Source organism: Camelus dromedarius, chromosome 1 (assembly GCF_036321535.1).
Source record: "Camelus dromedarius isolate mCamDro1 chromosome 1, mCamDro1.pat, whole genome shotgun sequence".
Classification (NCBI taxonomy): Eukaryota; Metazoa; Chordata; class Mammalia; order Artiodactyla; family Camelidae; genus Camelus; species Camelus dromedarius.
Window position 1 is genome coordinate 23288515 of NC_087436.1, and position 27686 is coordinate 23316200.

At 34.7% G+C, this 27686-nt stretch overlaps 1 protein-coding gene across 2 annotated transcripts; it reads right to left on the minus strand.

Annotated features, from left to right (window-relative positions):
• Positions 1–1248: 1248 nt before the first annotated feature.
• On the minus strand, positions 1249–27683 carry ELMOD2 (ELMO domain containing 2). Of its 2 annotated transcripts, none has more exons than XM_010979552.3 (9): positions 27570–27683; positions 26277–26427; positions 24347–24375; positions 16109–16206; positions 14430–14559; positions 13178–13311; positions 9866–9934; positions 8947–9080; positions 1249–4785 (listed from the first exon to the last, which is right to left on the minus strand). In XM_010979552.3, exons 2-9 carry the CDS (start codon positions 26416–26418, stop codon positions 4640–4642), a joined length of 882 nt encoding a protein of 293 aa, XP_010977854.1. In that variant the 5' UTR covers positions 26419–26427; positions 27570–27683; the 3' UTR covers positions 1249–4639. The 2 variants fall into 2 exon arrangements, with proteins under 2 accessions (XP_010977854.1, XP_031321492.1); XM_031465632.2 differs by lacking the exon at positions 27570–27683 and adding an exon at positions 27423–27543.
• Between the last annotated feature and the right edge of the window lie 3 nt (positions 27684–27686).

The window sequence follows — 27686 nt, forward strand, 5'->3', positions numbered from 1 at the left end:
CACTTTGCTCAGACCACTTTAGTGCCCGCTGGCTTGACTTCTTGTCAACATGTCAGCACCTGTATTTTTTTAGGGTCTTCTGGCCACTGGAGACATCCCTGCCCACCTGTGCATGGGGCACTAGAAGAGCAGGGCAAGTAACACACCCCTGGGAGCAGCCCTTGACCAGTAACTGTGGGAGTTGGTGTGAGTATCTCAGGCCCCTTGCTGTCAGGTGGAATTCCTCTGAGGGGTCGAAATCCAGTGGCAGAGTGGTATTTTGCCTACCTCAGACACTGCTCAGGGATGACTTCAAGTCCCTCGTTCAGTTCCATACTCTCTCACCAGGGTTTCCTGGGGTCACCTCCCAAATGAATTACAATCCTTGTTTTGATGGCTGACGCTGGGAGAATCTAAACTAAGGCCAACCACAGCCTTAGAGTAGCATGTTTCAAGAACAAGGAAGGAAACATAAAATTTCATTTCTTTGCTGGGATCCTGGTCTGGCCATGGGCAGTAGTGACAAGTTGTTCCTCCTTGACCAAATTTTAGTCAGGAGCCTCAGTGTTTATCAATACTGTTAAGTCTTTTCAAACAACATTTTATTCTTGTTGATCCTTTATTTTTATTGTGTTTATGTTTTCTTTTTTATGCATCTAAGCTGTTGTTTTTAACATTCCCTTCTCTATTTTCTTCAAGTTTATTTTGTACTTCCCCATCAAACTCCTTGCTTCATCTTTCATTTTAAGCTCTTCTTTATTCTAATATACATTTAAAATTATAATTAGTACTAACTATAATAAGTACTGCTTTAGCTGTACCCAGCCAATTCCATATGTAGTATTTTTTATTTAGTTCAAAATTAGATACACAAACACACACACACTGGAATGCTTTGCAGCTGTAAAAAATACAGAATAAGGAAGCTATGTGTTAATATAAAAATAGATCTTTGATACATTGTAAAGTTCAGAAAAACAAACTGCCGTACTGTATGAATATTCCTATCCTTTCTAAGAATGAGGGAGTAGGGCGGTGGTTTCTTTTCTGTTCTCATAACCAATTGCTCTTATCCAGTAACATCTTAAATAGGTAATTGGTGGACAGTTAAAGTCACAAAAATTTTAACAATATCTATATTCTGACTTACTCTATAGGAACATGATTAAAGGATCAAATAAGAAAAGTATTATTTCATGAACATAAATGACTTAAATAAAGGATGGGGAAGATGGGAAGAGAGCAGAAGTATTAACAGAAAGGCTTATAACAATTTCAACGTGTTTTTATTTGCTCACAACATTCCGAACAAAGTGACATCACATTTCAACTATTGCTTTTACATAAGAAGTTAATTGCTTTATCCAAAGTAGACAAAAAGCTATTTCTTTAAGTTGCCAACCAGCACTCTTTCCCCCAGGGAAAGCTACTGCTTAAATATTTTTTGAATACTGTTGTTTAGCAGAAACATAGACTTGCCCTATAACAGTGATGTAGTAGCTGGGTCTCACCTGCACTACATTTGACATTTTTCTTATCCAAAGTTGAAGCCAGGGGGAAAAAAGCTCGCTCATGGGTTCTCTCAGATTTTTACCAATTCCATTAATCTTAATTAAAAAAAACTGCTTGTATGGAGAGGTGCATAAATATGAAAGTGGAAATTAAGCCTCCCCAGAAGTTGGGTGGACTATTTGTCCTGAGAAAGTAGCTGCTGGTCCCCAATCATTAATTCAAGAAGAAGAATAAACATTATTGCCCTCCAAGTCAAACTTCTCTTCTGTGCCAAGACAACATGCAGCCTTTTCTGCTCAAGAAATGAACATTCCACTTTCACACTCATGTAATGCTTCTCCTTTGAGCAAATCTTTGACCAAGTTCTGTTTCACTGAATGCAAAGGGGAGAAATGGTACATAAACAATCATGAACACTGGAATAAAAATGAAGAGTACATATATTCTCACATAGAAAAATACATACAAATCCAAGTAGCTCCTAAAATAGAAAAAAATCAGGAAGGGCATTTTTAAGAAAACAATTCTGTTTTCCAAATTGTAAGTGGTGCTAGCAAGACACTGAGTTTTCTATCTAACTCTATCACCACATTTATATACAAAGAGGGGTTGGTCTAGGTTCACTGATATCCCCTGATTTCTCTCGTTTCTTTAAAGATTGTCTTTCAGAACGTATTTGAACTACAGCCACTGTAATTATATTCTTAGACTATTTTTGTCACTGGTAGACTCTTTAGTCTGGCACATACAAAAATTCATTTCAACACTGATGCACTTTTTTGATGCTAAAACAATTTTCCTGCTACTTCAAGTCTATCACTACTTTGGTATTTTATTAATTATTATAGAAACAGGTTAAGATTTTGTTTATGGATTTTTAGACTACCTAAAATTCTAACATACGTATGTTGAAAGCAAGGAAAAGTAGGAAGGCAGACACAATTACCACATTTTTCTTTTCATGTACATCACTATCACATAAAAGTCAGAAGGCTCATGTTACATTCTAATTTACAACTGGTGACACTTGGCTTCCAGACTATCAAACCTTAGAATCTGTTGGTGGCTTTTACTACCAATTTACTACAGAACTATTTGAAATGGTTACTAATTATTTTAAGCAAAAACAGAACAATATCTATTTATACAAAGAGGTGGACTTAGAAGACATATTATTGAGCAAAATTTCTAATGACATTTAAAAAACATTACTAAAAAGTTTTATTTTTCCATAGAAGGGGAAAACTTAATTGAAAAGTTTCCTCTTCCCTACTTGAAACATTCTTTTATTAAGGACACTGACAAGGTTTAAATCAGTTCAATACCTCATCTGTTAAAAGATTAAAACATAAAAGATAAGTATTTTCTAAACAAAAATTAGAAGACTAACAAAACTGCTTTCCATGTAATAGTAAACATTTGGATAAAATGAACTTTAATGGTTAGTACCTGATCCTTATTTCACAGAACTCTAGCTGGATGATAAAACATAGAAAACATTTAAAGAAACTAAGTTAAGATAACTCACAAGGTTGAGAAGTCTCCTACAAAAAAACAGTTTTAAAATTCCTATAATACTGAAAAGCTAAACTACCACTATTGTAATAAAATGAGCCCAATTTTAAAGTTTTATCTTGTTGAGAAAGTAAGAATTTTAATGCATGCACTTTTAATATATGTGCTCAACAACACTGCATCTATTATTTTCCAGTAGGATATTTTTTTTAACCACTCTTCTCCTTGGCAGGTTTGAAGAGAGAGGTTTATCGATGACATGAACAAATACTTGAAAGTCTCAGGTCTTGCTTTGTCACATAAAAGACAGTCCTTTAACACTTGATATATACCACCTTAAAGGTGTGCTAACTGTGATGTTTTAGATTAAATTACGTGTTTAATAGGCTGGTTTCTGCAGGATTTAAGGAGAATTAAGTAATCAGATGAACCTATCTTTAAACTCTTTTAGTTTTGCTATGAGTACAAATGTCTAAAGCACACAAAGAAGAACTCATTCCCATTAGAATCTCATCACTATATAACCCTTGACAGCACTTGCTGCTCTCCTGAGGTTTGGGGGGAATAAAGCTATACAAAATGCACAGTCATCATCCTCAGGCTACTGTGGAATCCCACAGACTGTTAACTCAAAGGATACCCACAAAGTCCACTCATCATTACCTAGAAACCCAGTGGAGTCAAAGCAAAGAAAAGCAAGACTTAACAGCAAGTAAAATGAACCAACTGATGTTTAACTGAGATATTTAAAAAGCTTTGTTTTCCTCTTGTTAAAAATTCCAACACAGCTTTATTGAACTAGCACCTGTCCTTTGAATACAATCAAGATTTTCTTAGCAAATGCATCTCTTTTCATAAACATATAGGGAAGCCTCATTAAAAGGCCCTGACACCAAGCACTAAGGTTCTTTAACTGATAAAAAGCAAATGCTGAAGATGAGAAAATGACTTTAAGCTTTAAAATAACACTGTGATATTTTAAAGTGTGGTATTAAAAAAAAAAAGCTAATCATCAATACTGTCATTCTCTGGTTATCTATTACACGAAATTATCAGAGAAACCAAAAAAGAGGCTATAATTCTTTGTCTTCTCTGATATTTCTATATGCTCTTGTTGCTCCTACTAAGGAGACATTACGATGTGTGATTGAGATGCAAAGAAAGAAAACCATGAACTATTCTATTAACCTAGAAATAAAATAAGACAAAGAAAATAAAAAACAATCATTTCCAGACTAAAAAACAAAGTCGTAACAGAGCTTTGAAAAGATACCAACTTCATGGCTACAACATATAAAAATTAAAATTGATTTTTACACATTTTAATCAACCAATTCTATAAATACCTGATTTGTACTTTTACACTAAATGGGCTAAGTCCCAAGTTCCAAACTGTAGTTCATATGACTCTACAGAGAGGATCTTTGGAAGAATAAGGTACCTTTGGAGGACAGTGTATAAACAAGTGTAAACATACACTGATTGTCCACTAGCTTTCTTAAATAGAATTTCTGAAATATTTTTGTAGGAAATTATATATAAGGAGTGTAATTGATCGGATAATTTCTATTACAACATATAAATTCTGTCGTGTGTGCAAAATGTGGTAAAAATAGAAGATGCTACAGATGATTCATATGTTTAAAGTAAGTGATACATTACAATCCAGTAAGAGTCCTTTAATCTTTTCATGAAATTTCTCTCTATACACGTTGAAATACATAATGCTTTCTGGTTTTTCTTCAAACCAAAACTTGTCAAATTCATAGACAAGATAACCTGCAGTTAAAAGAAAAGAAACACACACACACAAAATATAGTGCTCAATAGGGAAATCACATCCAACCATCTCATTTCAAAAGTATATAACCATCCTTTAAATTCCATACTAAGATTCAATAATCAGAAACCATATTAAACTACTATAAACCTGAGGAACTTCATAGGAAATATTTTTGTATGTTCAAGATAAATAGCAATTTCAATAACATATCTAGTGAACATTTACTTTGTCTCAAAAAGTCAACAAAATCCCTTAAAGAGATACTGTCAAAGGATATCTTGAGAATAGGAAAAAAAGTTATCCCTAGAAGCCTGAAACTACAAAAAAATGTTGGACGAGGGTGAAGTACAGGGGAGCTGTTTTCTACTTGATTTATAAATCTGAGTCATTTCTGCTTTGTTCAATGAACTATCAGCACCATCTCTTTAAAAAAAGAATACATGAACTCTAAATACACTTAATATTTTTTCAATATCCTTATTACAGTAGCTAAACTAATGCTCAGTTAAAAGCATTTAATGAAAATAAATATGTAAATAGACATATTTACCACAACAAAAAAAATGTGAATTTTAAAAGCACTCCTAAACCTTATTTGGATTCAACCAAATGTATGAATTTAATTATTTAACAAATGCTACTACAGTCCTCGCCACATGCTCATTCACTCTCACAGCAATCTTGTGATGCACTATGGCATAATTCCCATTTTTCCAAAGAGGAAACAGAGAAGCAAAAGAGGTTAAATGACTTGCCCAAATCACATAGTTTGCAAGTGGTCTCTATTATGTTATAAATTAGACTTTGTTTCCATCAGAATCTCATTCCCTCTTCTGAAAGGCTGTTCAAGAAGGGATAGAAATGACTTAGTTCAGATAAACAGGGGGATAAAGCCAGTGACCTTACACAAAAGTGTGGCTAGACTATCATAATAGCCTAGTATGAAATAAATGGAAATTCCATTTGAAAACATTAGTCCTAAAGCAAACATTTAAGAACCATGACATTTCAACACTGAAATATGACTTCATAAGGTCAACTTAAGAGAGAATTCAGATTAATCCCCTGATATATGATAAAATGGATTTTTATCAACCAGGACATGTGACAAAATCAAAGAATAAGGCCTCTTTGAGCAGAGGGGGGCCATCTGCTTCCTGTTCCCAAAAGACAAGCTGAGAATGCTAATCTTGTAATTATTTTTAACTAATACTTTAAATATTTATTTCATTCTAAATTTATTTTATGTATACATCAGGACAATAGTACATCTATAGAAATTACTCATCCAGGTTTGGATGGAGTTTGTGGTCTCCCCTACCCCCATGCCCAATATACTGATAGGGATTTACAATTAAAAACTTTGGAAAGTAATGTTCTAGGTAATATGAAAAGTCAAACATCCACCTAAATTTTATAGAATACAATTTGTTTTAGTATTTCTGGCTATCAGCTTTAGCTCTTTACCATTCTTTTAAGTCCTTTAAATTGCTTTTCATTACCTATTCAAATGATGATACAGGTCTGGAATAAACTCAACAGTAAAATATCAGAAATTACTTGCTTCAGAGTGAAGTTGTTAAAATGTAAATTGGTGTCAGAAAAAGACTGAATCAAAAAATTGAGACTGTAATGGTTAAGTTGATTTAATGAGACCTCAGGAAACTACAAGAGATAACACCAAAATTCTAGGATGCTGGCAGGCCCATACATGGCATAAGACTCCTAAAGCTTTGCAGAAAGTGACAGAAAAGAGTTGTTTCCATAAAGCACATCTATTGTCCTTTTGACTCTAAGAGGTTTAAAACATCAGACTTAGTAGAAACACCAAACAAAATTTCTAAACTTAAAATGCCCTATATGCTTCTACTGCCCCTAATCAAAACCCCAGGAGAATTTCAGGTTTTCTGACAGGGATTAAAAATAGGAGAACCAAAGAAACAGGGATTAACTGTAACTTGGTGTAAGGGATCTTACTGGGGTGGTAAAAATGCTTTAAAACTGGATTATGGTAACGGTTGTACAACTTAGTAAATTTATTAAAACTCACTGAATTGTACACTTAAACTAGGTAAATTTTATGGTTTATAAACCTCAGTAAAGTTGTTACTAGTCATAACTTTTTGTTATACAAATTTGAGGCATTATTTTTTTGGAAGTACCAAACCAATGGTCAGTGACTTCCCAGGATGAGTGACTATCTGCTTACATATCAGATGTACACAAGGTGACGATGGAGCCAAGAAGCTACATTACCACTCACTGCATCCAGCCTTGCCCACAGAGAACAACAACAACAAAATGGCAGGAGGGATAAATGGGGAAAGGGGAAATGGAGACAGATCACAGGGAAATAAAAACTGTGAAAACTAATCTCTTTATAGCTCTTTCTTCTGGACAGAAACTATGACCTTGGAACAGATCTGTACAAACGAATTGGGCTCCGTCCCTCAACAAAAAAGGGTATGTCTGTTCAAAAAATAAGGTTTTCATATTATTTTCTAGTTAGAAAATAGGCCCCTTCTAAGAAAAGCAAAGGCTTAATTAAGACATGAAACTTTACTGGTAAAGGGTATAAAAATCAATTTGGGGGTGGAGGGGGAACTACTGCATAAATAATGGATGTGTGTGTGTCTACGTGTGTGTCTGTGTTTTTGCTTTAAATGTTTTAAGAAATTTGAAAAACATAAGCTTCACTGTTTCCAGGATGACCCACAGCTCTTGTGGATCTGACTGACAGAAACAAGGCAACTGAGAAGGTCCTATAATGACCTTTCAATCTCAGATATTACTTTGATGCTCCTCCTAGTCAGGAGCCAAACCATGTTGGTGTTGAGGGCACTAGAAGCAACAGCGCCCAAAGATGTCCCAGTTACCCATTTGCAGGGGGAAGAATTACAGGACAGAGATCATTTTGTACTGCTTTTCTACCTATCACTCTCCTATATTTATGTAAATATAATAAAATGCTTAATTTGGGGGAGAGGAGTTTTTTGCTTGTTTATTTTTATACTTGCTTTATGTTTGATGGGCAGCATTACACAAACATGTATTTTGTAGAGACAGCAAATATCTGGAGGCAGTTAGCAAAGTCCCGGGAGTTTAGGCACTGTGCTAAAAGTCAGTGAGAGATTTAGGAGAGGAAATCAAACAAGACTAGTAAAGGGACCAGTTCCCAGCAACGAGATGAAAGAAAATGACTAGATTTTCATTTTAAATAACTATACCTTCAGTATGGAGATCTAGAAGAGGGTCATCATTGAAAGACTGGGGAAAAGATTATTACAGTAACCTAGTAACAAAGGCCTAATGTTGTGCAGTTACAATGGGAATGGGAAAAAGCAGACAAATGCAAGAGAAATTTAGGATTTAGACAAACCCAGAATTAAGGATTAAGTAAGGGCAGAGGTGGTTGTGAGAAAGAGAGACCTGGATGACTCCTTCAAGAATGGAGCTGAAGAAGTTATGGTCTGGCCACTTATTATCTAAGTGCTTTCCTATATCCTAGCAACATGCAAAAAACCTTCTAGAGACACAAAAAGATCAAGAAAAAGTAGAATATGAAGCCAAGCTAGGTATGAATTCTTTGCTTCTGAGCAATATCTTCAGAAAATGGGTTTATTCAATTAAAACTTCAGGGATCAAACATCACAATAAAAGTTAATGGAATAGTGGTGATATGATTGCTTTAGGAAAAGTTATTAAGTAACTTACCACAAGAAAACCTGGCCTTGAAATAAGGTGGTGTGGGGTGGGGAGAATGTGTGTGAGAAGTTCCTTTAAATTAAATCCCTCACAAGAGTAACCAAATGATCTATCCTTGACTCATAGCATTCATTAACCAGTACACAAGAAGAAAAAGTCACTTTATAGTTGACAGGAAAAAGGATGCCCACAGAAAAACTGCATAAATCCTAAATTTGCATACATGTAAAAAACTGCCTCACTGAAGTTTTTAAATTTGCAAATATATAAACTGAAATACATAACACTCTTGGATAATCTTCCATTATTTTCCAGTTTTTCAAAGATCCTAAATAATAAAATGATAAGCGTAAGTTATACATCTGATAGCAGTACATATTATATATTTTACTTTCCTAATGATTTAAAAATTCTCTTAGAGATATCTATTTTTAACTCATTTTAATACTCACAATAAAACTGATGAAAGTGTTCCATTGTTGGCATTCCAGGAACAAAGTTATAGAGGTGAAATTTCAAAGCGTCACTCTTCAGCAAGCTATAAGCCATCTCTGTAAGATTGATTCCAACTATTGCATAAGAATACCTATGTCAGAAATATTATCAGTTATACCAGCTAGCCAAATAGCTCATAAAGTAAATTTTAAATTATGCAAGGAATTAGTAAAAAGTTATTTTGATCCATTTCTAACACAGTATTGATTTCACAATAATCTCTACATATTAAGAAAGTAAACCAGAATAGATGAAAAATTTTGTTCTTTATAGGCTGTTGATTTTCTGGATATAATCTAAGAAACAAAAATAAAGCTCTGGTCACATGAATATCTAAAACCAAAATCCTTACAAAAAACTAAAGAGTACTACATACACTCTCACTGATTTCTAAAATACACTGGGTAATCTGACATTTCCTCCTCCATTATCTGAGTATTTATTTTTATGATGAAATAGTGTTGTGTGATATTTTTTCAAAGATAGGGATCACTGGAATATAAAAAAAAATGATAAGACTAATAATATGACCTCAATTTGCATTTTGCTTTACAAGTTTCAAAGCTATTTCTCATTTTCCTATTCCTATTTCAAAGCTGTTTCCTCTCTATTTTTAAATGTTTCTCAGAAAAATTTTTATAAGGTCCTTATTTCTATTTTATAGACTATATCTTGTGCTAAAAATATACTGAAATACATACAAAATTGGTTTATGATCACACTCAGCCTTAAAAATAATATATCATGTAATAGCCTTTATAAAGTTCTTATTAATTAAAATCTCACTTTAAAAATACCTTGAAATAGTTTCAAATTCAGATCCTCTAATCAACTTAAATTTATGAGCTTACAGTTTCTTTAATATATCCAGCTTACCCTAATTTTGGATGATTTGAACGGGAAAGAATCTGATGAGCTTCACTGGTATAATTTTCACTGAAATATCTGAAAAATTTTGAGAAAAATAATGAAATTAACATGTCATTCAAATTGAAGATATCCAGAAGCAATTTTAAAAGCTACTGTCAAAATGACAGTCCTACTGCCAAATCATCCTGATCTCCATCTCAGACCACTTCAATGACTAGAGATGCTTCTGAATCAAAACTTAATTCTTACAAAAATGAATATATGTGTGTATATGTATGACTGAAACATGCTGCACACCAGAAATTGACACAATATTATAAATTGACTATACTTCAGTAAAAAAACAAAAAACACAACTTAATTCTGAGCTATCAGGCCTATCTAGTAGGCCCTTGGCTAGACTTTGAAGTATTCTGACAAACAAGTGGTCTAACAAGAGACTTTTTATCTGCCTTAAAAAAAATTTAGACTTCCATTTGTTTGTTCTAAATTTTCTATAAAATAGTCATCGTGTACCTGTTGGGACACTTCCTTTCACCTGAGCTTATTCCTTCTGTTGCAGTTTATATCTGTATTGTTTAAAGCTACTGACAGTGCAATCAGAAGAAAGTCATTAACATTCCTTCTACGTTACGTAACTAAAACACTGGCCATAAAACATAAGTATCAGCTGGTACAACAGAGAAATACATAAAGCTATTTGTAGGTTCATATATCCTAATACTAGTAAACTAATGCAACCTCTGAGTTCTTCAAGATAGGCATCAAATCTTCCGTTCACACTTGGAATCTCCTCGTAAGGTACTGATACTCATACACAAAAGACTGACCGCATGTTTATGTAAGAATAACAAGTAGAGTAAAACATGGATTTCGGTGGTTTATTTAAATTTTAAAGGGCATAATCATTGAAATTTCATGAAGCATAGAAATTTCTAACTAAATGTTCCTTCTCTATTTTTCCTTCTGTAGATTAACACTACAGACTTCCATTTTTTCTTCACTGGCTCTGATTTTCAGCCCATTAAAACAGCGTATGTTAACTTAGAAGCCCACAAATAAAGGATCATTCATGAATAAAAGGGGATCCATGAACCACCTTAAATTTATTCATACATTTTTCTGTGTGTACATTTTCCAGGCAAAGAATATACACAACTTTCATCAAATTCTCAAAGGGGACCTGTAAATCCCCAAACAGAAAAACGTCCTGTTTTAGTGCAATGCTCTCTTCACACACTCTAATTTTCTACTTTATTCCTAGTCTGGCTCTAAAATGCCCTTAGTAAATAGACTATATTTAATTTTTTTACATGATACTCCTAATACAATTCGGTTTTACATCACTATTTCAATAATCAAGCTACCTTAAAAATATTCAGTCTGTAAAACTTTTAATTTCTTTGCTGGGCCCCTATCTTAACAGTGTCTGAGGAAAATCAGCACGTATGCAGCAAGGAAGCGTATTCCTTACAATCACCTGGACTGACTTATTTTCCTTCTTTCTTCCCTTCTCCTTCCTTTCTACCCTCTCTCCTGTCCTATATAACATTTTTGGCCTTAACTTGTATATTTTACTTTCTGCTTCTATTTCCTCATCTATTTAGGTTTTTCTAATCTCTCTTGAATTAATTTTTCTGTACAATATCCTCTTTGCTTCTACACCTGCCTCAGCATTCACTAGCATGGTTATCTATCAAACTACCAGCTATCCTTTAAAGCCACAAAAATTTCAAGAGATTTGATGACAAAGGCCAAGAAATTTTTAAAATTCATTATGTAAGGGTGTCTGAACAGCTCTCCTGCTTCTTGACTGTATCTTTATTTTGACCCTGAAGAGTCATAGCTCCATACACAGAACAAAAATAGTCAGAGAGGAATTAGAGCTAGTTTTATGTTTTCAACCATCTCTAGTACGTCAATGGCAATCAAATAATACATCTGAATTCTGGTCATTTTTCAAGTTAGTAGATACTAGCTCTAAATAGAGTAAAAATACTTGTAAAGCATTTAAAGATCTATCAGAATCCCTTTCCGGAGTCTTGAATGAAATCCTGTAAGTTATTTAAATTTTAAGCTAAATTAAATTCTCTTCTAGTAAACGCTGAAAAATCTTGATTTCTGAGGAAACGAGCCAAAAGCAAGGTTACTCAGCAAAAGTGAAGAAAGGAAACACCAGAAGAATGTGTATCTAATTGAAGTTCAATTATCTGTGTAGTTTACAAGTACCAAGAAGACAGATGGTCTTTAAAGGCTAAGAACAAAAGATCAATATGTTCTGAACAATGAATTTTAAAATATTTTATAATTTTTCCAAGTGAAAACACATTGCATTTATTCTACTTAAATTCCGAATGGCAGTTTCTGTTTATCAAAGTGGAAAACTGGCAATCTCACTTTTGTAATTATAATTATTAAGACTACTGGGTTTTATCTTTGAGAAGTAGACATACAAGGAATTTTCATACTCATAAAACTTAGGTATCATGGAAAATTAAATACTTTTATAATTAAAAATAATTATAGATGGTGAAGCCCTACTGTGTCTTCTATTTTGCCCCACAACACCCTTATCCCTACTGACCTAGGTATTTTTCCTCAATATTAACATAATCTAGCTCAGTTTCAGGATTAATTTTTTCATGGTAACAATTATCCAAACTTTGTTAATGGCTAGGGTTTCCATTCTAGGTACTACAGAGTCTATAAATCACAATTCAAGGACAGACCCAAACACTAGAATCTTTCCATCTGCATATTCATATCCATATTAACCTTACAGTTTATTTTCTAAAACAGTTTTGACTACCAATTCTGATTTTAGTTGCATATTTTGAGATTTCATATGTGTGCCCAAGCATAAGTATTAAAGAGAAAAAAAAGAGGGAGCTCATATGGCCTCTGAAAAGTGAGATATAGATCGCTCATCACAGATGGCAAAGAATAAGTGTGAAGAGGCTTTACTATCATCTCTGGTTATATCTCCTAACTAGAATCAGAGAGCCAAGAGAGAAGAGGCAGGAGGATAAAAAGAGTGAGAAGAGAGTACACATAGTCCCTTAAAAGGCATCAGAAAGGAGGTCAGGAAGAGAAAGAAAGAGGAAAGTTACTGGTAAGTAAAGCAGTCACACACACACAAAGTATGTGGTCAACATCTTCATATTGTTGCCAGCACATTAGTAAATACTTTAAGCACAACAGCTATTAAAATTCAGAGATAGTATGAAACAACTGGATTAATTCTTACTAGAATTTAACAAGATTGGAGATTACATGTAATTTCATTTACAGAAGAAAAGAAAGTTTATTTTCACTTACACAAGATTGATTAATCCAAGCAGGCCCATGCCTCTGAAGTCTGTTTTGGGATCATCACCCTGGAAACCAATGTCAGCCCACTGCTTGGAGATTCTGGCCTTCAACTTTTTCGTGGGCATTAGAAGATTCCAAAGCTGTACAAACATGCTTCCATATTACAAATAATAGTGATGCTCTTCATTTACCAAGACATTTTCCTTCTCATAGCTGATGTACTAGTAACTTGAACGCTTTCAACTAAGCAACTTTTGTAGACAAATCATAGGCTCAATGAAGGCTGTATTTAAAGAACTTTTCAATTATCCTAAAAAATGTAACATACTTATTCCAATTCAAAAGATTGATATAAAGAACAGTAGATTTTAAAAAGGCAACAAATACACAAAATTCTAAGACAATGAGATGTCTTTACTGACTAAGTAACATATATATATCAGAATTGGTAAACTGCTTCCTGGAGAAGAACACAGTGCTAGCCAGGCACTGCTGGCAACTGGCTCTTCACCTCTAAAGGAGTTTCATGATGAATCACCAAGATGAAAATTCCCTTGACTGAAATGCTAGGACTTGTGTCTTACCCCTTCAAAAGGGAAAGTACTGCACAGAAAGGGTCTGAAGTTAAGGAAATAGTGATGACAAGGAGGATATAAAGAGTGGTCCAGCCTCAGGGAGTGCCAGGCACTATTCTAACACTTTAAATACAAAAATTCAATCCACAGCAACAGCCCTTTAGTTACTTTTATTATCCTCATTGACAAAATCAAGTTTTATTTTTAATTTTAAAATTAGTAGAAGTGTATATTTATACTCTTTCTGAAAAAAAGTAAAAGGTTTTATTGTTCTTAAGCTTGTCTCTTACTGTTACTCAGATGCTATCAACATACTTTTCCCCAGCACTTTTAGTTCTAGCAAATGCCTAACTCCAGGAGCAATGTGCCATTTTCCCTAATTTTAACCATTTAAAAACACAACCAGAATAGGTGAAGTGGATGGGCAGGTGACTCAGCTGTATTTCAGAATTCACCATTCTAGGACCTTCTAAAGCAAATTACTTCATCTCCTCTAGGCCCTAGAACTGACCTCATCCCTAAAATGAACGTTCTAGATCAGATGATCTGGAAAGCTTACTCCAGGTCTAATATTCTCTCATTTCGGCATCTCACTGGCCTTATGCACTCATACTTCAGGAACAAGAAACAGGAAGGTTCAGGTAAATTTATTTACTCTCCAAACATACAACACCAAAACTTACCTTGAGAAGGAGCTTTTCATGTTGCAGGTTATCGGAATCATACGGCCTTTTTCTCACATTCTCTACAGACAGATAGAGCTGTTTATAACCGGATATCTGCAGTAAGCATGCCTTCATGCAGATTTTAAAACTGAAAATGATAAAATTATTAATTTCTAAATCATACCTTCTTACCACAATAAAGTAATGCCTTCCCCAGTCTGTGGGTCATATGTTTATTTAGAAAGCACTTCCTAGCCTGCACTTTAACACAATAAGCATCAAGAGCTTCTGTAAACACAAAACATTATACAAAGTATTATCACGAGGATACCATCAAATAGGGCCTAGAAAGAGGGCAAGACAGGGTAGGAAAGGCAAACCTTGCAAATCCTTGATTTGTCCTCTTCTTTTCATGTTTTCTCTGGGCAATTCCAGGCATTCCCAAATCTCTATTACCAGATGCTACCAACAGACCTAAGTTTCTAAGTATATAGAAGCACACAGCACACACGCAACAGCTTATCTGCCCTGAAGAAACATGCCCTTTTTTAACTGAGGCTTTACATCTATTAATGGGCTCACTAAGCATGTAGTTCCCCAAGCTAGAATGCTCCGAGTTCTGAACTTCCTCTCCATCAACAAGACATCAACAGGTCCCCAAGCCCTTATCCTTTCTATCTCTGAAATGTCCCTCAAAGCCCTCATCATATATCCTCTTACCCTGGTGTATTTATGGCTTCATTGTCTCATACCTGAATGACTCCGTTTCCTAACTGTTCTGTCTTTATTCCTTCTACCAGCCTCCAACATCCTCAAATTTACCCTCCATCTTCCTAAAAGATTTATCTGATAATATATCAAGTTTGTTCGCTTGAAAAAAAAACAAATCAGAGGACAACATCTAAATCTCAGTGTGGCACACGAGACTCCTTGCAGTGGATCTCCAAGCTCAGACTCCACTCACTTCTCCAACCTCTTCTCTGCACCTATTCAATGCTCCAGCTACAGAGGACTCCTTGTCATTCCCAGATACTCAAGGACTCTGTACCTTGTTGGCACTGTTCCTCTGCACGGAATGTCCTCCTCTACCCATTCAACAAGATCCAGCCTCTGTGGAATTATAGTCTCAGTTCCCTCCTGTACCCTTCCCTGTTCCAGCCAAAATAAATGACTCCTTCCTCAATATTTACATAGAAAATAGAGAATGAAGAAAAAAATTGCTCAATACTATCTCAATATACTTGAGCTGGTAACACAAAAATGGAGTAAGTCCGGTCCTTCAACTACAGAACTTAGAATTTACTGGGGGAAGAACAAGAGCAAATCAATGCCTACAGGACAACGGACTAAATGCTATGATCGAGGACCTTCCTGGAGGAGGACAGAGGAACTGAATCTTGAAGGACAAGAAGGACACAGGAGCCAAAGTTATTTAACTTTGGGAAAGTGATGGTAAGTTTCCTTAAAGAAGGCAGGTGACTAACCGGCAAGAGTACTGGGTTGGGAACTAAAAGATAGAGCCTTTAGTCCTACTTCTATCACTCACTTCTCTGGACCTCACTTCCTCAGTGAGGGAGGAAAAGGGATAAATTTGATGACCTTCCAAATCTTTCGCTCTAATGTTTCACAACGTGTGTGATCTCCAACCTCACAGGATGCGAGTGCATGAGAAACAAGAAAACTGTAAAAACACATACCTGATGTCTTTCTCAGGGTTAATATTCTTTTCCTTCATTATATCTTCTACACATCTGTCCACTTCACTCTGAACAACATGTGTTGCTTTCTGTAAAATCTATATATGGGGAAAAAAAGCTGAATGAGAAAAATTCCTTAGAGCTGAAAAACAACAGTAAGTTTGAGGTGTTTGGCCAACTTTATAATGCATGCATTAAAATGCAAAAAAAAAAGAAACCAAATTTGTTTCAAATTTTCAGTAGAGCTAAAATCATAGATATATACGTATATACATTCATAAGATAGAAGAAAGCAGCATGATGTATCAGATGAAGTCCTTTTAACTGAGAATCAACAGGTTCTCAGCTGATAGTTCTTAGCAAATAAGCTACCCCAACACTGTGCTTATGAAGCAGACACTTTTCATAAAATTTAAGTTCCATGATAAAAATATATGTACAAAAATGATGCAGAAGTTAAAAAAAAAAAGTAATGCAGAAGAGCAAAGAGAAGAAAAGTCAAGTAATCCTGTAAATCCTACCATGAGAGACAGCTACTAGTAACAAATCAGCATATGTCCTTCCAGTCTTTTTTTCTATGCATATAAAACAGACTTCTTAAATAATACAGCCTGTAAATGTCCACCAGATCCTTCCTTTCAACAAAAGCAAATTCAGGCTTTCCTTACCCTTAAAAGGTTTCTTTAACTTTTATGCCTCTGTAAGCTACTATGAAAATTCCCTGATATTCTTTATACTCCAGGCAGAATAATCTAATCCTACCTGGAGTTCAGCCTCTGCATATCCTGGGCCTTTCTTCTGAATGCTCCTTTCCCCAATCTCTAAACATATTAATCCCTCCCGGTTTTAAGCTAGCTCACTTACCAGATCCAGGAAGCATTCCCTGATTCTATTCAAGTGGAATTAATCTCTCCTCTCTTGGAATTCCCATAATAATTTATCTGTAACCTTTCTATGACTCCTACCACTTTCTATATTATAGTTATTTGTATATATTAAGTGGAAAATTCTCTGAGGACAGAGACTATACCTAGCTCATCTTTTCACATCCTGTATTTAAGAAATAACTGACAAATAATTATTGAACAGAAACATTCAATGGATGAAAACCTTAAGAAAGGCAACTGTTTCAGTGAAAGACATGTACAGCAATGCATAAGATTATTTTAAAAGAAGGAAGAGACAGAGAAAGGAAGGGAGGGTTGGAGGGAAGGAAGGAAACTTAGGGTTGGAAGGAAAGGAAGGAAAAGGAAACAAAAGCAAACTAAAAAAGTGAGAAGGAAAATGATCAAAGACTTATAATCAGTAGGATGCAGATATGGTCACCAAGGTCTAGTTGGTCAAACCCTGGGATAATATGGCTAAAGGAAATGTCCTGAAGCTAAAAACACTAGAACCAGTAAAAGGGTTACCTTCACCATGGGTAGAAACTTTTGCACAAACTACAAACACCTAAAACATGAAAAACCCAGTCAAACGTCCCCTCCTCTGTGAAGTCTTCCACCCTGGAGTTAACTGCCACCCTGACGCTCACCCCTCAGGTAGAGAGCACTTGCTACACCATAGCTGTTTACTCTTCAGTAGACTTTGTGTCTTTTATTTGCTCTTATATTGTGAATGAACGACTAGCTAATTGAATGAACTTGCCCAAAACACATAAATTTAGAGACAGAGTTCAGACTAGAAATGATGTCTTATCTCTCAGGAAATTCTTTTGCCTATATACACTATTCCATTCCTTTTCTTTAAATTGAGGTGTAATTTTAATACAATGAAAGGAACGGATGTCATATTCAGTTTGATCAGTTTTGACAGATCCACATACCCCAATAATCAACATCCTGATCAAAATACAGAATACTTCCATCGCCCCAGAAAGTTCCCTCATGCCCCCTTCCCAATCAATCCCTCCTCCAAAAAGCAACCACTGTTCTGATTTCTATCACAACTTTGTAGTGTGCATATAAATAGAATCATAAAGTACATACTCTTCTGTGTCTGGCTTCTTTTGTTCAACATGTTTCTAGGATTCATCCATACTCTTGCTTTCATCAGTAATTTGTTCCTTCCGATTGCTGAGTAGTACTCCACTGTATGAATACACCTCAGTTTGCTTATTCATTCTCCTGGTGATGGGTATTTGCATCATTTCCAATTTTAGACTATTACAAATAATATTTTTTTTCTTTGTGAAGTGACTATTTGAGGCTTTTGCCCTTTTAAAAACTGTTTTTTATTACTGAGTTCTAAAAGTTCTTTACTAGGTATAAGTCCCCAATCAGATATATGTGCTGCAAATACTCTGTCTGTCGCTTGCCTATTCATTTTTAAAAGGCATCCTTGATAGGTAGTTTTTATTTTGATGAAGTCTAATCTCTCTTAAGCGATAGCACTGTGTCTTCTCCAAAAGAAATTTTTGCTTAACTTATGGTGGAAGATACATATTCTCCTGTGCATTCTTTGAGAAGCCTTAAAGTTTTAGTTTAAACATAGGTCTAAACTCCATATCAAATTAATTTTTACATGTGGAGGGAGACAGGAACTAAGCCTCTCCACCCCACCCCCAATTTGGGTATCCAGTTGTTCCAGCATTATTTCTTGCTTTTCCAATACTTTCCTGTCCTCACTGAATTAACTTGCTTTAGTATCTTTGTTAAAAAGTATGCATGTATTTCTGTTCTCTCATCTGTTATATTTATCTACTTGCCTAGAAAGTCTTGAAGTCAGGTAGATTAAGTCTTCTAACTTTATTCTTTTAGAAGTTTATTTGGGCTAAACCAGGTCTCTTAAAATTTTGTATAAACTTTAAGTGACCTAGCCACTCTCTTCAAAAATAGCTTGCTATGATTTTGATTGGAATTGCATTGAAACCATAGGTTTAGTTTGAGGATTAGCACCTTAACAATATTGACTCTTCCAACTGATGAATACAATAATATGTTTCCATTTTAAGTTTTCTCAGGAAAAGTTTTATTGTGTTAGTCTTGCATATCTTTCATTAAATGTATCCCTGAGTATCTTATGTTTCTGGATGCTACCATAAATGGAACTGTTCTTTTTTTTTGTTTTCCAAGTTTGTTTTTAACGTATAGAAGTAGACTGTGCCTCATGACATTGCTAAATTCACTTAATAATGATAGTAGTTTTTGTAGATTTCTTAGGATTTTCTATACTCACAAACTGTCATCTGTTAGTAAAGACAGCTTTCCCTCTTTCTTTTCAATTATTACGTCTTAGATTTCTTTTTCTCGCCTTATTACGCTGCCTAGGACCTCTAGAACAATGCTGAACAAAAGGAGAGTAAACATTCTTGCCTTGTTCTCAACTGAATGTGGACAGCATTCAATATTTTAGCGTCGTCTATCATGTGAGCCGCAGGTTTTCCATAGACAGCCTTTAATAGGATGAGGAAGTTCCTTTTATTTCCTAGTTAGTTGGGTGTTTTTAATCATGAATGGGTATTGAGTTCTGCCAAATAGTTTTCCAGTATCTACTGAAATGATCCTATTTTTCTAATTTACTTTGTTAATGTGGTAAGTTGCATTCATTGATTTTGAAAACTTAATCATGATATATTATTCTTTTCATACATTACTAGGATCAATTTGCTAATGAAGAATTTTTGCATCTATATTCATGAAGGATATTGATTTGTAATTTTCTTTTATTATATTGTCCTTGTCTGGTTTTAGTATCAGGATTTAACTTGCCTCATAAAATGTGTTGCTTCCTACTTGATGTTCTAGGAGTTTATGTAATAGCTCTATTATTTTTTTCTTTTACTGATTTAGTCTTTTACTTAAGAATGGTCAATATAAGAATAACATATACATGAGTGAATTTTTAAGGGGGAAGAGTCTAGAGTCCTACTCTTTTGTTCAAAATCTTATAGAGTGATTACTGTTTTGTTTTTTTTAAATGAGATTGTAGGGATCTAGAAAGTTAACAAGTTGCTGGTTCCAAAATTTTGTTTATATGTATCTACCCCTATAGTTCCACTAATTGAAGTTTAGGATGCACTTTCACAAAGTAACAGTATCATAAATTGTAGCTGAATCTCTGGAGAGGTTCTGGAACTGGGAACTCAGTTTCAGATTTTTGGAGGGCATACTCCAAAAGAAATGTCAACAAGTGGGTAGTTAAATACTTACTGAATTAAGTAACAGGAGCTTTGTTTCTCAAAGTTTTAAATCTAAGGTAAACTTGTCAATAAGCTAATGGAGGAAGTCTCATCAGTTTAAACATGTACTTTATGGTGTGTATTGCATCTCATTTGTGTATTTCATTTATTTTGTAGAGTAAAATTGAATTGATTTTGTGTTTTTTTATTAATCTGATCTACTTTTTTATTTCTATGAAAAGTCTGGGTGCAGATTCTGATTTTATTATTTCTCAGTTGTTTGACTTTGTACAAGTTACTTATTTTCTCATGGTAAAAGTATTAATACCAACATGGTTGTTTTAGGATTAGTCTAAGAGAATGCCCAGCATTTGATAGGTATCCAAAAAATAGGAGTTACTAGTAATATTAGTGATGATGGGATTAAATCAATATATACTACACAGTTTTTAGAAGTTTGAAATATACATGAAAACCTCTTAGTTATTTAAATACTTTACTGATGATTGCTGTGCATAAATGTGATTTTAATCTATTAAGGCCAGTTCCTAATGCAATGGTAGCGTGGTCCTATGGAGTTGTGAACTGTTCCATATGGGGATTCTTTCTTTGATTGTTAAAGATTGAGTTTCACTTGCTTGTATTTTAATTAGGACCACTCATCAGTTGTTATTTAGGGTTATTAAACTTTGGGATTTATCAATGAAAATGAAAACCTTATTAGAACTTGAGTCTAGTTCAGTATTCTTCTAAGAGGTCTGGCTGCTAGTCAATGTATACTTTTGCAAAGCTCCACTGTACTTATGGTTATATGAGTATTTGAAAAATCTGAAATTTAGGAAAAAAATACTTTGTCAGTCTAATAGTGTTTTTGATTGGTTGTTTTTCGATTGCAGCTGCTGTATTAGCTCTTAAATATTAATGACAACATTCTAGCTACTGAATGATAAATTAGTTTTATGGCATCAGTTTAGTGTTCCGTGGTTTGATGGTATAGTAATACACATTTGCATATTTTTTGTCTCTATAATTTTCAAAAAACTAGATTTTAAGTACCTAATCTTCAAGTATATAACCACATAGGCATTATGATTCAAAAATGAAACATTCACATTCTGTGAATATATGAATACAAATGTATATGTAATTTCCCCAAATTTGCTTGCAGAGTGAAACTCACTGTTGATGCTATAAATGTGTGCTAGCCATATAATTTGTAACCTACCATCAGGGCAGGTGTAATAAAAGACTATGTTACTTTTATGTTCATTGAATGTTGTTTTATAATCAAATCATATGCATAAGCATGTATTATTTTCTTATAAAATATATGTGAGTTGTGTATATTGCTCTCTTGTTTATTATCACCTACTTTTTCTTCAGCTCAAAAGTAAACATTGTTGAGAAAAGGGTCTTTGAGTGCTTACATAGTTTGAGATTAAGAAAGAAAGTTTTAGAATTGCTGACCTGCGTTACTCTATATTCCAGTATTGAATGAGATTCATGAGAACTTAGACAGTGTTGTAATGGGTTATATTTCTCCTCCATTCAGCATGTTAATTTGTTTTTGATTGGGAATCAAAGACCTACCAAAAGTTTAGAGAATAAACTGGAGATTGACAGTTGAATAAAAAAGCAAGACCTAACTAACTGCATGTTGTTTCAGGAAGCATATTCTAAAGATAAACACACAAACGTATAGAAAGTAAAAGCATATACTATGCAAACGATAAGCATAAAAAGGCTGCTGCAGCTTTCTTTCAGAAAGTATAAACTTGGAGCATTAACAGACACTAAATCTTTTTTGTTGTTATTGTTGATTATAGAAGGGTTAATTTATCAAGAACATGTAACAGTGTTAAAAGTGTATGCACTTATTAACAAAGCTGTCAAATACTTGAAGCAAAAACTGACTTAACCAAAGGGAGAAATGTATGAATCCACAATCGTAGCTGGAAACTTTAACACACTTCTCTCATTAATTGATAGTACAAAAAGAAAAAAAAATCAGAAGGGTCTATATAATTTGAACAATACTATTAACCATCTTGACCTATTAACATTTATAGACTGCTACACCCAACAAATGCGAAATACATATTCTCAAGTACACATGGAACATTCACATAGATACATCATATGCCAGGTCTTTAAACAAGTCTCAGTAAGTTTCAAAGGGCTGAATGTTTACAGAGTATGTTTTCTGTCCCCAATAGTACTAAATTAGAAATAAGAAAAATGTAACATCTAGAAAATCCCTAAATACCTGCAATTTAAAAATCTGAGTAACCCATGTATCAGAGAAGCACTAATAAGGGAAATTTACAAAGAAAATTGAGCTGAATGATAATGAAAACACAACATATCAAAATTTGTGAAGTACACCCAAAGTAGTTTTTAAAGGCCTGAAATCAGTGAGCTATGCTTATTCCTTAAGAAACTAGAAGACAGAAAACTAAATCCAAAGTAAATAAAAGGAAGGACATAAGAAAAATAGGATTAAAAAATTAACAAAATAGTAAACAGATAAAAATAGGAAATATCAACAAACTCAAATTGTGATTCTTTGAAAAGATTAATACTACTAATAACCCTCTAGCAACACTGATCAAGAAAGAGAGGAAACCCAAATTGCCAATATCAGGAATGACAGAGGGGGCATTACTACAGCCTATAGTCACTAAAGTATAAGGAAATACTATGGACAACTTTATGCCAATAAATTCGATAGCTTAGATGAAAGAGATAAAGTGCTTTTAAAAAACATAGTTTATCAAAACTAACACAAAAAGAAATGTAAGAAACCTAAATAGTCATATGCCTAATAAATGGAATCTGTAATTTTAAAATTTTGCATTAAAAAATCCTCTGATATTAGCTTTGCTAGTGAACTCCTATCAAACTGATATGCCTGTGACATTCAACAATGTCCATTTTCTTTCTGGCATGAATCAGTGACTTGTATCAATACCACTAGACAGCAGCAAGTCAATATTTTTTAACCCTACATTCTTGATCCACAATGTACACCATGACCAAATACAAACATACATATGGATATCTAAAATACAGACGCACACACATATAGATAACTAAAATTAAATTTTCATAAAATAGTATTTAACCTTACTATGACCAGTGTTTCTAATTATTTTCTATTCCATTCCTTTTGTTGTGATTTACTATGGGATTTCAAACAATGGTCTAGATGACCCATACTCCACCTTTGCCACAGCAAATTGAGAGAAAAATATTGTGAATTACTACAGGGAAATACAGCATGAATTACTGGTCCCCATTTTTCACTCCTCTATAATTGAACTATATACCCACATGCCTAACACGGCCTTATGGTGGGGATAATGCATTTCCACCCTGTGACTTGGGCTTGGCCATGTAACTTACTTTAGGGATATTAATGGCCATGACACAAGGAAGCTCAAAATATGTCTGTGTGGTTGGACCCTCAATGATCCACTGTGAGAAGAACGTTTCCCAGGTACCTTTTCAACCTGGGTCCCAGAATGAGACAGCTGGAACAGACCTAAACTTGGCAACAGCTTGAAGAAGAGCCTCTCCAGTTGGCCCACAGACACAAGAGCAAGAAATGAATCATATGTTGTTATAAGCCCTGAGATTGTATAACTTTGTTACACAGCATCACCTGATTGATAAATAGCATGAGGTATAATTTATTTTGGATTAAAAGGAACATGACCCAGGGTTTTCTATAATTATCCAAAATTCGTTGCTTTTCTCTCACATAAGAACCTACCCTAAGGACACAGTCCATGAGAAGGTTTTCCCAAGACCCTGCTTTCCCAAAAGCTATCAATTTTTGAAGTCAAAAAACAAGCAAAACTTCAGAATAGGACAAATTATTCAAATACTTTCTTTGTGCAGGAGTAGCACACATGCACACACACATACAAAGAGAAAAACGTTTTAAACATAGAATATTACTTCTAAAGTGTGAAGGTTTCATTCAATACTCTTTATAGCAAAGACTCTTCTAGTAGGACATTTAAAATAATTAATTCTAAAAGTGAGGCATTCTTTTAAAGAAAATGTATCTTCAAGTTAAATTTTCTAGAATTGTTACCTTGATATGATCCTACCTTATTCTTGGAGCATGTCAAGGAATTTTCTGAAATGAAAAAGGAAAAAGAATATTATTACTTAAATGCTATTTGTGATTTACTCCATAAACAAATAGTATAAATATCAAGCTAGTAGTAAGTTAAGTTCTAGAAGACATAATTTCTACATGAATAACATAGAAAACAGTTTACAATTTTATCCTTACAGTATTAGTATAATTCCAAAATCTTCAACCCTACACAACATACCAGAGCCAAAGAGGTGAGACCAACCTAATTTCCCCAGAATCATGTTTCTGTGCAGACTCCAAAGTGTCTACCAACATGGCTGCCTCAGAATAGCTTGGGTTCCAGAAACTCATCTTAAGAACAGTGAGAGTGCTCTATATTACATTTTATTCACGTGTTAGCCTTAGGAAGTAAGCATTTATTTTTGAGGAGCTAGCAAATGAAGCACACAACAATAAAGGGACAAAAATGAAGACTTTAAATTATTTGGACAACCATCCTCTAATCAAAGAGCAAAATAGCTTTTCTGTTCTTGTTTTCTGCTTCAAGAATAACAAGAATAGTTTTTACTGGTCTATTTACAAATTTTTCTGGCAAATAGTAAACAGTCTCCTTTTCTCAGCAATTCGAGAAATTCAAGAAAAAATGCTCTTGCCACAAAATAAAGCCTTAATATGTTCTTCCCCCATGCTATAAAACACTAACCGATGTTGCTAAGATTTCTTATCAAGAGGTACTCTGTTCTTCTCAGAGCAGTCAAAAGGGCAAGAGGAGGCGATAATTTCAGTCAGCCACAAAGTTGTGAAAAACCTAGGGAAGGAATTAAACTTCAATCATCCAGCTGCCCTGAGGCTTACTCCCTCTTTATGTCTGTCATTTGTCTCCTGTCATCTTGGATACCAACACCCACTCCTCAGATCTTACAGGGGTGGATCTCTTACTTGAAGCACACTTATTCAACACAAAAGAGGCTCTGGTTGAGTCATGATTTTTCATTTAACACAGTGAACATGAACTGTAGCTGATCCCTGGGATTCCTGACTCTGGCCAAAGGGAAATGACCTCCATCCTACTTCTCACTCATCTGTGTTCTAATTTACAGCACTGTTTTCAAATTTAAAGCAATATTTTCTATCAAGCATTAAAAGCCGATAGTTTAGAAGGTCCTGGAGCAGTACCGTTCAACAGAAATATCACACAAGCCAAATGTGAATCACATATATACTCTAAAATTTTCTAGTAGCCATGTTAGAGTAAAAGAAACATAAAATTAATATTAATACATTTTAGCCCTATATATCCAAGTATTATTTCAATATACAATGAATATAATTACTGAGATACCTTTACATTCTTTTTTCATATAAAGCCATTGAAATCCAGCGTATATCTTACACTTCTGCACATCTCAATTCATATTAATCACATTTCAGTGTGGCTACTGGCTACAGTACAGGACACAGCAGATTTTGAGTTTAATCATCTTTCCCAGGGATCACTAGATATCTACTATTGTTCTTTTATGAATTACATAAGAGATTACAAGACTCTCTGATGAAAGATGAATATAAAAATGGATCTAGATCCAAATACTCTCTTCCCCCTCACTTGAGTAAAAATTTCAAAAGGCTTATATAAAGCGCAGAGATTTTTCTCTAGAAAGTTGGCTGCAAGTATAATCTAAGGTACAACTGATGAATTTCAGGAGCCAGAAAAGATAATGCTTTGCATGGATGAATAATCAAATAATAATTCGCTTCTTTTATATAACCAGTTTTAGAGCTGGAAGGATTCAAAGCTAGATTTCAAAGATCATGAAACTGAGATTAAGTGCCTTGCTCATGATACACAAGTGCATCTGTCACTATCAGTACTGAGAAAAAAATATTCATTCAGAGTTAAATTTTTATTTTTTTAATTATTTTTTGAAAAACATTACCTATCCTGTGTGTCCTTTGTGCACCTACATAGGTATCAAAAATTCGCTGCAATTCACATTTTCCAGTCATCTGTCGTAAGAGCCATTTCATCCAAAATCGAAAAAAGTGCCCATAGAAGAACTCCCACAAAGAAATAAACATTTTTTTTTCCTGGAGAAGGAAATATATGACAGGTTTAATGACCTTATATTGGATTTTTAAAAAAGGAAAAGTTACAGTTTATCCAACTCATTAAATCCCCAAGTTATATTAATATCTATCATATCATTCCATCGTGTCTATTTTGTAGTAGTGTTAAGTCATCTAAGGAAACGATAGGTGTAATATATACTACTTAGGTTGATTAAATGATGGCTGGTCAAATGGTCAATTTATCACTTTTAAACAATTTATCTGTAAAAGTCAAACTAGTTAGATTCAAGCTCTCAGTTCTCTATCTTAATTTCTCATTCTTTGAGAATGGGGCTCAAGAACAAAAGGACCCCAACTAAGCAACAATTAAACCAAATATACGATATCTAAGAATTGTTTGTAAAAGGAGTAAGTCTTCATAACCCCTCTGGATAATTCCAGTTATATCTGTCCCACGGCCAGGTGATCCCAGCAAATAAGAACACTACATACGGCTTACAGGTCGAAGTACACAAGTTGAACACGGAGTAGATTACACCCTGGCTAATTGCTGGTTTTCCATTCAATAGGGGAAAGGCAGAAATGCTAAGAAGAGTAATAAACAAAACTACACCCTCTATAAAACTAAACCTTTATGCCATAAGAAAAATCTTCAGCTCCTAAATGAAGCGGGGTCGGGGAAATCCAAGTCAGGAGGAGTTACTTAAAAACAAACAAAAACAAAAATGACCATCTCCTTCCTGCCTTTTAAACATTCCCATAGATACGTCATCTCTCCTACGGACTGTCAAACTCGAAATCCCAGCAGGTCAGTGCAGAATCAGTGCAATCAGAGACAGGCTGTGACTTTAAAATGAATCCAACTGGTCCGCGCTCATCAGGACAAAAGAAGCCGGACTGCCAAGCGGAGGGAACGCAACCCTCGCGGCGCCTGAGCTCCTCAGCCCTCGGGGAGTCGCTGCGCCGAGCCCCCCTTCCGAGCCTCCCGCCGAACCCCTCTTCCAAGCTCGCACCCGGCCGCGAGTGGGAGGGAACCGCTCGCACAAAGCCCCGCCGGCCCGGGCGCCCCGCGGACTTTCGCAGGACACGGTGGGGCTGAGCGCCCTCAGCGCAGCAGCACCCAAGCAGCGCGGGGCGAAAGGAAAAGAAACAGCAGCCACCTCACGGGAGCGGAAGAACTAGGGGGAAAAGCTGGAGCTGCCTCAGTTTCCCCCAACTGCAAACCGCCGGCAACGGAAACGACGCTACTTGCCGCGCGTTCCCTGCAATCACCGCGA